Source organism: Anas acuta, chromosome 1 (assembly GCF_963932015.1).
Source record: "Anas acuta chromosome 1, bAnaAcu1.1, whole genome shotgun sequence".
In the NCBI taxonomy this organism is placed as follows: Eukaryota; Metazoa; Chordata; class Aves; order Anseriformes; family Anatidae; genus Anas; species Anas acuta.
In genome coordinates, this window is record NC_088979.1 from 171,628,715 (window position 1) to 171,640,675 (window position 11,961).

An 11,961-nucleotide genomic window follows, 5' to 3' on the forward strand; every position below is an offset into this window, starting at 1 on the left:
GCCCCCTTTTTACCCCTACAATCACAATGAAGAAAGGCATTAACAGCACTGCTGGTGTGTGAGGCAGAAAGTTCACAGCTTGGGTTTTTTTTTTTAAAAGACAGTTCATTTGTAGCTTTGGTGCTGAGGCACAGCCTTTTATGTTGTGTTAGGAGCAAAATTGCTTTGCAAATCACTTATACAAATATGGATCTCATCCAAATCCATTTTTAGTAACATCTCAAATTAAAATTTCAGTTGAAACTTTTGCTTTTAGCAAATAGGCGAAACTAGAAGTATGGCTTCAAAAATGAGCCTGTGACACATTCTCTGCAGAAAGTGTTTTAGGTATCACAGATACTACGCTTTGTATCAGCTGTATTAGGGCATCAGAGAAAGCCCTTCTTGTGGAGGTGTTAACACTAGCACCTTACCAATAGCGAAGAGTGAGGGGAACACTGATTATTTTCTGGCTAGTGAATACAGATATTTATAAATAGACATTCAACTGAAATGCGACATTCTCCTTTGGTTTATATCTGTTCTAGCCAGTTGCAGGCAGAGAAATGAACAGGTGTGAATGAAAGCATAGTTTGGCTGACAGGACCTTTATTACTAATAGGAAATGTTAGCCAGAAGAAAGACTGTTTTAGCATTCAGATTGCATGATGGTGGGTGTTGTATAACCATATTCTAATTATTCTTTTAATTTGTGCTGAACTGCATTGCAGATTTCATGTGTCATTGGTTCACTGAAGAACAGGACAGAGTGACTGTTCTGACTTAGAACAGTTCTGCATTAGAACAATCTTGTGATTTGTTTATAGTTTGGTCTCTGTCCTTCCCCAAAGAAAACAGGCATGGGAGTAGTCATGAAAACAAAGGTAATGAAGTTATGTCGTGTGTGGCTGTCAAGTCATTTACGTTGGAAATGTTTATAATGTCTCAGGTGGTAGAATCTTGCCATATAGCTGTGATCACACTTAGGTTTTCTTCTAACAGGAAGAATAATAGCTACATAAAATCTCACCTTTGTGAACTTTTGCTTGTGTCAGTCCTTGGCTTTCATTCTAATGTGAAGCCCTCAGTGAAACACAAATCTGTCTGCATCAATGTTTCTGTACTTACACATTTGCTATCTTTCAGGAACATTTGGAAAGCCTTTATGGAGGCCTCAGCTGGACTCTCTTTCAAGTCATAGACAGCCAGCAAGTTGCCAACCAAAAACCTCCCATACTAATCCTCATGCTTCATTGGACTTTGATTCAGAGGCAGATGAAGATGGAAAGGAAAGGACAGTTTCTAGAGGAGAAGATAGCATTTATACTTACAAACAGTCACTTGAAAACTTCAGGACTTCTACTTTTCAATCCTGTGATTTGGATACATAGCTTCTTTCAGACCTGCCATTGATATCTGGAACCAAAGAAATACTTTGACATACTACTACCTCAGTGTGGAATTTTATTTAAAAAGGGAATAAGGAAAGGAAGAAGGGAAGAAAGAAACCACATGATGCTATGAACTCAGAACAAATAAATGCATTTTTATTCAAATAAAACAAAGTTGCCAAAATGCTCTAAGTTTTTATACAGGGAAAGCATTCCTTATAAAAAAACTATATTTCTAATTATTTTATAGCTTTGTTTTATGCAAATAATATCTTGTAAATTAATGGTGTAAATAATACAGCATATGTATTTCTATGTCAGACTTCATTTTATTGAAATGAGTAGTGAGCATTCTAATTTTGTACTGTTACTTGTACCTTTTTTATAAATGGAAACTCCATGCTGTTTGCAGGTATCATGCATCTTATTTGCACATTACTTTTAATAAACTATGCTGCCATGTGGTCTCTGACCCACATTACTGTATGAAGAATGAGAAGTGTGAATTCTGTTTGTAGATAGAGAAAAGGAGTATTGCATCTGTAGGTGCCTTCTGTTGCATGTTTTCACCTTGATTTGCCTGAAACTTGTGTTTCTGGATTTACTGTGTTAAATGTGTTCATCTTCTAAGAGTGGGTGTGGTCCTGCCACAACTCCTGGTGGTTGGTAAGATAGCTTCAATCTATTTGTGCGAAAATAAATATGCAAATCTTCCACTTTCTGCATTCCCACAATCAACTATGTATGCACACATTCTCAGTTTTCATGCACACAAGACTGTAACACTGTCTGTGCCTGCAACTAGTGTGCATGCATCTGGTGGAGGATATGCACAAATCCATATCAAGTTACTTAGAAAATTAAAAAAAAAAAAAAAAAAGGTGCTGGAAGTCTGCCTGGTACCATCACTCTTTTCTAAGTGGTGTACTGTTAAATGTTTGCCAAATATGCAGTGCATGTCTGAGTCTTTGCTTTCCCATACCCTTTCTTCCTATTTTTTGCTTCTGCAACCACTTCTATGCCCAATGTGAAAAGGTAATCAAAGTACAAGATAATGTTTTCTTTGGTTTAACTCACGCTTCTGTTCCTTTTTCAGCAGCCCTTTTCTGGTTATAGATGAGATCTGTGCTTCATTCAATTGCTCAGTCAAGTTGAGCAATTGTAAATTGTTGCTGGATTAAATTTGCAGTAATGAACCCAATGCCTTTAACTATACAAAGTCAGAGAAAGAGGCTCTCTTACTCTAAAATGGTAATTAAAACTAAGTGAAAACACTCTATTTTAGATTTCTATTTACAGATGTCTACTATTTAAAAAGGCTGTGAATCCTGTTGTCATCACTGCATTAAAACAGTGAGACTCCAAAATGGTTAATATTACAGGACACTGGCTTTTTAAATCTGTCTACTTTGAAGGTGCAAACTTACATGGTTGCCAAATCACTTCTTTTAAACTAAATTAAAAGCAGCTGTTAGAGGAGGCCATCACAGACATGGCTAAAGCTAGAGCAAAGGTTTCACTGCCTAGTGTAGCTGAGCTAAGGGCTTTTTGTTTTTTGCAGCCAGAAACCTGGTACCCAGATTGCGATGCAATTTTCCTTTAATTTAGGCGCCAGTATTAGAGACAGGAAGTTAATCCATCCTTAGTCACTGGTGGTCTAAGTGAAGAGAATGGATTTTGCGTGCCTTAGTTTATCATATTGCCAGATTTTCTGACTCTTATTGTTAATTTGTCTTCATTGCTGCCAGATGTGCTGATGTGGTGACAGACATTGATATGGGTATTTGATTATAATTAAGTGCGTTTTGAAAGAGATTAATTTTTCCTGAGTTAAGCACAAAGCTATAAGTCAATAAGGCAAGAAATCTTAAATTTGATTCAGTCAGTAACTTGAGATCATTTCTTCCCACCACTGATCCCAGCTTTTTTTTTTTTCTTTTTTTTTTTTTTTTTAAGGGGAGGAAAGCTGGAGGGGTGTATGATTGCTTTGCTTTTTGACATATCTAAAAAAGAAAAAAGTTTTAAAAAGTAAGTACATCTTTCATTCCAGAATTAATGTTTATACTTATGACTCCATGTTAAAGGTCCGTCATGAAAAACAAGCTTTAAGTTTGTTTTCTGTAACTGGGGTAAGGTTGGGAACAGAGGCAGCGTCGCTTATTTATCCCTTTCATTTTCACCCTTAAATACTTTATTTTTGGACTTTCTGTCCAAGAGTATAAAGATCCTAATCTTCCAGGGACGTGGATCCCTGTACCCAAGTAGAGGTTCAGGGTCAACGCCTGAATTTTAGACCCTTCCCATCAGCAGGTTGCTTTTAGCAACCTAAAAATACAAATGACTGCAATTTTATTTGATGCCTTAAATAGTCAGAAATGAATGTTCATAAGTCCTTTTGCTAGTTTGAGTTTTCGTGTTTATTGTGCTTAAATACGGTGGTAATTGTAAACTGCAAGATAGCTGTGATGACTTACTAGTTCTTTTAAAAACTGTTGATATAACCAAACATCTGTTTTTAAAAACTTGCAAGTGTTACCTTCATTCTCTTTCTTCTGAAGATACAGAGGTTAGGGAGCTGGTAGATTGATGTTTACACAGCTGAAAACTAAATCATAAGCTGATGTGATGGGAAAATAAATTGCAGCCAACACTGAATAAAGCTTACACTGAATCTTAGAAGAGCCTTAGAATGAGAAACAAGTGTTGCTGAATGGCAGGATAGACATTTTGCAGCTTTTTCAGCAGCAGCAGCTGACATTTTGTTACAGGCTCACATAATAATTGTAAAATGCTCTTTAGGGGCAGTATGCTCTTACTATATTACAAAAAATGTTCTACCCAACAAACTCATACAAACAATTGATGAGGTATAGATTTCTGCAAGCTCTGAATAAAAACTTTAAAGAGAGAACTGGACTGATTTGTTTACTGGAATCTCTCTGGAGCAAGCATTTCCTAAGTAAACTAGTCTAATGAGTCCACAATTAGAAAAGCAGCCATATTGTTCAGCAGAAAGTTTGGGCCTAACTAATTTTCATTGTGGCACTGTCACGATCCATTTAGACTTGACTACAGAAAAAAAATATATATATATATATATAAAAAAATCTAAGCTACAGCGTTGTGTCCTGAATTACTGTAGAGTTTCTTAAGGTTTTATATGTTCAAAATTGTAGCATCCAGTCTTCAGTTCGGAAGCTATGCAGACTCTCATCGCAGAGAATGTGTCTGACTAATTTAATATTTTTGTTTAGTAGCTGTATGACATTTCTTTATCTGAAAAGTGGTGGGGAGAGTCTCACTTTAGTGAAGAAAGGAAATCTGTGTATTATGAGGTGCACTTCCTGTACATACAGTTCTACTTAGAAGAGGCGCTTACCAGATACCTTCCTTTATTATATTTTGTGGAAGCATTACACCTGGGAACTAAAGCCATATAGTGTCTTTGTGCAGTTATGTGTGGCAAATAGTGCTTATGAGGGTGGTTGTGCCTTAGGATTAGGACTCAATTGTTCCACTGCCACAGGATACGGCCTTATCCTATCTTACTGAAAGATACAGGGTGTCTTCAATTTCCCAGGCTGCCTTTTATTCTGCAGTTTGGTACTGCTCCCATGTCCTTTAGGGACCGTCTTTGATAACCCACACTACTCTGTTTCCATTTTCTTGTCTTGCCCTGTCACTGTGGTTGCAAGCTAGGACAAATGTATTCGGTTTGCAGAGCACAGTTCAAGGCAAGAAGTCAGCAGTGCTGAGGAAACGAGAGGAAGCATGGGGAGGCAGGCTAGGTCACAGCTTTAGAAAGCTTTTTGTCTGAATATGCATTAAATGCATAATTGAAGAGACAGAATATAAAATATTTATAATATAATGCATGCATTTCCTTGTTCTTTACCCTACTTCTTCTGTATTTAGTTCCACTCATTCTCCATGCTCTAAAATGCCAAAGGCAGCTATGTACCAAAGGGCGTGTCATCTGGAGAGTTATGTTTTACTGCATCTACATTCTCCTTTTCTGGTCCACAAGAAATACGACCCATTTGTTATTCCCTCTGTGTGTGTGTGTGTTCAAGACTAAATATTGCTGGTGCAATGCATAGTTTCCCAGAGTCATGTGCTCCGTGGGGTCCACTGACTGATGGTCAATGTGACTAAAGAATGTCATGGGATAACAGGACCTGAAAGTAAAATCGGTAGTAATTTAAGTTCACTGCTTGTAAAACAAATTTAGGCATTGTGACTTGACTCCAGGATTTCATTTCCCACACAACAGAGAACAGAAGCACGAATTATTCTAGGTTCTGGACTTCAGTTACAGTACTTCAGTTTCCTTGAGACATTGGTACAGTCACTTCAAAGTGCTTGCTTGATTGTTGACTGTGGACTCTTTACCAATAAATGCAATGCAGGAGTTTGCAGTCTGAACACCTGTATAAAACATGTTCTGAAATGGATGATTAATAACTTTAAGCCCTGCAGATTTCAAATGTGAAATTTTCACACTGGAAATTAGGATTTTACTTGCTTGACCAAGGTAATCGGATCACCTGAATATAAATCAAGCTTTGAGATCATGTAGGCTGTGATGCCCTTACTTTGAAAGACTTGTATGCAGCATGGTCTGAAGAGCCCCTTGTTTGCTATAGCAATGTATAATACACCTTAAATATTGTCAGCTCTTCCTTTGTTGATATGCGTGTAGAAGCTGTGATTTATGTTCTGGGTCCACTGCTAGATAATCAAAATTCAGGTGTTGATTGTACAGCCATTTGGAGCAATATAGAGTAGAAAGAATGTTTTCATTTGGAAGGGACCTAGAAAGATCATTGAGTCCAACTGAACGTCTCCTCAAACAGTGAGGCTTTGGCCTCATTTAAAGCAAAAGCATGCAAAAGCATAAGTTCCTATATAGTTAAAGAAACTACCTTTGGCTCTAATCCTGGTGTCCAGTCTGCTTATTTTAGAAATTACTGAAAAAGACTGTAACGGAGGAATGGGCATTGATGTTCAGGTTTAGTTTATGTCTCTGTCTTCCAGTTTGCATTACTATAACATGGAGAATTAAGGGTTCCGTCTTCCATTCATCAGCAGTGGTGGGGTTTCATGCTTTTTTTTTTTGTAGAAGTGCTCACATGTGACAGTAGTGTCTAATTCTGCCCTGCTGCCAATGTGTTAGCATGCCACGGTGGTGTAAGTCAGATCTACAGATACCCTCAAGTGAATGTAGGAGAGGAAGACTGATGTTCATGTTGTATCATGAAGTGGTTTTGAATAATCCTTTTATTCCAAGGGGATAATTTATGCAGATTTTACCATTTACTCCCTTGTAACAAAGTTTAATATATTTCTTGAGAAGTTAGAACTGCCCTGTCAGCTATTGAACAGGGCAACTATATCATTTTCTGCAGGACACAGAATATGTTTGAGATGGAGATACTTGGTGAGAAAATTTTCTGATGCTCAGTCCACATATGGCAGAATTGCCGGTGACAAAGGGCCCTCCAGATGGTAGGGAGAATTGCGTATGAAGAGAGATGCACACTTTTTCGAGACTGGTTAGGAGTTTTTGATACTGCTTTTCAATCTCATTTTGATTTCACACTCTCACAAATAACCAGGAAAACTTATTCTTTCATTTTGTATCAAGAGTTCCCTCACTCTGCTCATGGCTTACCTGACTACAAGCAGAAAGATATTGTGGACTATTGACTGACAAAGCTGAAAAACAGAGAGCTAGCACAAAAAAGAACTTAGTCCACTGGTATCGCATAATAATGGTAACGCATCTCCCAAGGAGGCTTTTGTTCAGTAGAATTGTACAGCTGGGGGTCACTAGTGCTATGAAGAAGCTACTGCTTGGGTAAGTGGTAGAAGACATATAAACAAGCCAGTTCTTATAACTGAAGCTAGTTCCTCTGCTGGCTTAAAACAAGCTGTACTTGTACTGCTACCTGCTGTGGGTTTGTATGCCAGCAGCGTTTAGAGAGCATCAGTGCTATGGCAGCCAACTGCCCAGAGCCTGGCTTCTGCCACGCACTGATCGTATTCTTTATTAGCGTAAACTTCTTTCTGCTATTAACCTTCCCTCAGGAAAGGGGAAACATGGCCCTCATCATAATTAGCTCACACAGCCCTCTGTGTAAGCTGAAGAATGGAAAGTGTCAGGGGCACTCGCAGCGGCTTCGCAGGTATTTGCTGTAAGCAGGGAAAAGTTAATCTGCTCGTGGATTTTGGCACAAGGACAAAGCCTATGTGTAAAATAGTACTTAGGATGAATTAAATTTCACATAACTGTGACCACACAGTAGGTAGAGTAGTAAAATGATGGCAATGATGGAAAATATGACTAATCAGAAAGCTGTATTAACTTAATGAATAAAATTATGCTTTAATGTGAATGAAGGTTCTGAAGTGCCTCATTTTAAAAATGTGTTTGTTTACTGCTCTGTAGCTTGTAACAACTCTGCTTCTTTCACCTACCAGCACACTCTAGCAGTTTTATAAGTAATAGCATTTTCACTCAAAAAAGTAAGTTTTTTTTTTTCTTTTAAAAAAGGGATGAAATTGAAAAGAAACTCTGTGGTGCTGAGCCACAGAATTCTTTTTGCTAAATTGCTTAAATCAGAGCAAGAAAAATGTCTTGGAAAATGGAAATGCTTTGACTTTTTACTTTGAAATTATTTGCTATTGCAAAATAATTTTCATTTTTATTTTCAAATTCCCAAGAAGCTCTCACCTTTCTGTGCAGAACCAGAATACAGAACACAGAGCCCTGCAGGTTATCGGCACAGCACAGCGCAGGTGCAGTGCTCCTGTAGGCAGAGCTGTCACTTGTTTTCTTCCCACCACACATCCCTCTTTCCAAATCCATTTGATCTGACTTCTGCAGGTCCCTGCGGATTGATTCTCTTTGCTGACAGAGCATGTTTCTTGTCCTGTTTCTTGTCCTGATTTCTTCCAGTTCTGACTCAACAAGTTTCTATGGCCATAGGGTCAGGCTTAATATTTTTCTGTGTGATTAGTTTTTTTTTTTTCAGTCTCCATATGTCTGGAGAATTACAGAAAGGTAGTCCCTGGTCTTCCTGTGTAACCCAGCATGGTTTTACTCCCAGCACCAAGTGGCCTCTCTGAACACATCACCACCCCTGCTTGTCTTGCTGCAGCAAACCACCAGCAGTATTTAGCAGCATTCAAGAGCTGTATGAGCACTGCCCACATCAGCACTCCCATTAAAGTGAAGTGCAAACAAGAGGCTGTATCACACAGGTCTCACTCCTACAAGGATTCTGAGCAAACTGAAGTCTATGACATTTGATCAACTTTTTTTTTTTTTTTTCTTAAGTATTACTGTATTGCAGGATGATGGAAATCATACCCAGCTTTTCTAAATATCATCAGCTGTCTTCCCTGTTTTCCTTACTGTCTCACAGAAGATATGTTTGATAAGCAAACAGAAAAATTATTTTAGGCACAGAGGCTGGGAAGAGTGATCTGGGAAAGGCACTCCTCCCTCCAACCCAACCTTTCCATCTCTCCAGTAGTGTTGGACCTCTTTCCTCCTCACAAAACATTCTTAAATGGAAAAGCAGAGATTTGTTCATATGGTTCATAGCAATTACAAAGTAACTATTATATACATTTGGTGGATTTTTTATTTTATTTTTTTTATATTTTCTTTTAATGAGGTCTTTCACAAAGGAGTTTTGAGCCTATGTGGGCTTCCTGTTTAAGCTTCAAATTTTCCTCAGGAAAAAAAAAAAGGTCTGCACATTTTTAGGGCCAGGTGTTTTATATAGCTAAGTTAAAACATGCCTAGAATGGCTGTGGTTATTCTTCTGTCTGAAAAGTAAAGCGTTTTTTTTTTATTTCTTGTAATGTCTAGCATATACATTTTTAAACATTGTTTATTTCTAGTGTTTTCTATTTGTGAATCTCCTACCATCATTAGTTTCACTGAAAGACAAAATTCAAGTGTGCACATTAGTTGCCTCCTCTTCTTCAAATGTTCTTACAGATGTTGCTGTAAATCAATTATGGGGCTGACATAGCATTTGGCTGGGTGACAAATGTTCCATAATAATGCAGCTCAGTAAAATGTGGAATTCATGAGGTTACTGCTTGTAACATTTTCAATGTCGTTGTAAATTCCCAGCTATGTCAGCGCAGGTGGAAACAAAGTCATAAATAAAGTGTGTGTGTGTGTACACACGTGCATGTGGGGAGGGTGGGCAGCAGAGGTTCTCACATACTCATTCTTCCTAAAGGGTTCCCTGGGTGTTTCACCGCATCCATGATTTAATTCAGCTACTTGAACCAAATTAGAAAAGAAATGCCTTCATTAAAATCAAAATAATCTTGCTAACTAAGTTTCAGTGAGAATTAAGTGCAAATTGAAGCAAGCAGGCTGCTGCAGCCATGGTAGGAGCCAGCCCTGGTGAGCCATGCCAGGCTTCATGGCATTGATTCAAGTAGCAACAATAGAGCCTTTCCAGTAACCCACTGAGAGCAGCTGCTTCTCCAAGGGCTGAGCGAAGGTACCCCTGATTATCTTCAAGAGCAACCAGCAGTGAGCTGGAGCTCTATCCCGATGGTCCGCAGTTCCCTACAAGGGTTGGGATATGCCTTATCCAAACATCTTTTTCTTTCCTATTTCCTTGTGGGATCAAGTCCCAGAAGCAAGATGTTTGGCAGTTTCCTCCTTGTCCAAGTTAATCATTTTCTAATCCCACACCTTTTTAGGCCACTTCAAGGTATGGTTGTATTTAGGAATATGGCTCATCTGCTTGAGTGGCCTGTGCTGAGGAGGTGGCCCTGTCCAGGCTCCCTGAGCATGCCCTTTTTTCTGCCTTCCCTGCAGGAGCTGGCCTTCACCTGAACATGTGCTGAGCCTGTCAAGGAGTCAGACCATCCTTCAGCCCAAAATAAGTAGTTTCTGGCTGTTCCATTTGAATTCACAAGTGCAGGACTACTCCAGAGTTGTTACACAATAGCTGAGGGTGAAACATTGAAATATCTTAGAATCAATGAGCTGTTTCTGCTGTGCTCTAAGAACATTGATTTTGTGAATATTTCCTCTCTTACAATCACTGCAAGAAAGTATTATTGCTTAGCAATCAAATAATAAGCCCAGCCTAAGAACCTCTTTCTTAGCTATTATTTCAATCATCACTAGAGAAACATGATTTAGAACAAAACACCATGTTACAGTACACAATATCTGTAGTACACAGATATTGTGACTAACATAGATCTGCATGCATGGTGTTAAAAGATTTTTTTTTTTTTTCCCAAAGTTGTAGACTTTAAAATCAGGTGGTATTACTAAAGTTAAACAAGATTATTTAACCTTTTCAATATCTTCATGTGCTTTCTGTCTTCAACTGGTTGGAAATGCGATTTCTTAGATAAGGTGATGTATGAATGCTGTATTTTCACTACTTAAATTTATTTCAGATATAATCTACCTACTAATGTGTAATAGGATTGTGAACTGACAAGAATTATTAAACTTTAAAGTTTTCAGAATAAATCAACTAACTTAATTGGAAAACTGAACAGTAAGGTTTCTATTTTTTTTTTCTGTTATCTACTCTTGTACAGTTATTAGTATTTATACCAGCATTTCCCAAACAGAGCATACTTAAACCTAAAGTCCTCTCAGCCAGCAAAATGTTTGTTTTATGGGAATATTCATGATTTTATTCTCAGCATGCTTCAAAATCAGTCTACGCACAAAAATTATAATTACCCTGCATTTTTCAAAATAGCATACCTAAATGTATGTCCCACACAACTGAAAAAGAAATGGTCCAAAAGGTGACCCAAAAGAGTAGATTTTCCCCTTAAGCAGTAGCTGCTTTTTACTGTTGTTGTACCTTGTCAATGCCAAGAAGCCACACCAGGCTAGCTCCCACTTGGCAAGGTTCTTCCTTGAGCAGACCTCCAGCTTGCACAGAGATGGCAAAGGCTAAAATATGGGAGTGGTCCGTTGTGATAGCTCATTTTTGTCAGGAGGTTATGGTGGGAAGACTCGATAACTGTCAAGAGGAAATACATGTATATGAAAAGAGAAAGAAAATATCCAGGGAGGAGTGTGTGTGGGAGGAATATAAAAACTGGGCAGTATAATTGTTCATGGGCTGGGAGGAATGAGGATGATCAGCTACCAAAAAATCCCAAGTAAGTCCAAGCAAAACAGCAAGAGGAATCTGGCTGGCTCCTCCCTGCAGCTGTCCCTGTAGGCTGGAGGTTGGGGTGGTGGGAAGGAGACTGGAAATCTGGACTTTTGTCTTACTGTCACAAAGAAGAGGGACTACTCTATGCATTTTAAACTCTGTTGAATGAATTGAAATCAAGCCTTTCTGCCATAGGTTGTTATGAAGAATACTTTCATTGTCTTGTATAACAAAGTTGTATGTTGTGTGTCTTCACCACCCAGCCCTGAAAGAGCTGTATTTCCTCACGTGCACTGTGAAGAACCCACACTGTGCAGCCTGATGACTTTGATGGAGGTTTTAACTCATACAGGTAGTAGTTAGGGCTGGGGTTCTTCCCACTTCATTTTAGATGAAATAAAAGACAGGCCTCCAGC

At 38.4% G+C, this 11,961-nt stretch overlaps 1 protein-coding gene across 1 annotated transcript in view; it reads left to right on the forward strand.

The window, feature by feature from the left end:
• Positions 1 to 4,459, forward strand: part of LRIG3 (leucine rich repeats and immunoglobulin like domains 3) — a 46,095-nt gene extending 41,636 nt beyond the window's left edge. The window contains exon 19 of the mRNA XM_068669340.1: positions 1,126 to 4,459. Within this exon, the coding sequence (XP_068525441.1) occupies positions 1,126 to 1,370 (245 nt within the window). The 3' untranslated portion in view covers positions 1,371 to 4,459. The remainder of the gene's footprint in view (positions 1 to 1,125) is intronic.
• The last annotated feature ends 7,502 nt before the right edge of the window (positions 4,460 to 11,961 follow it).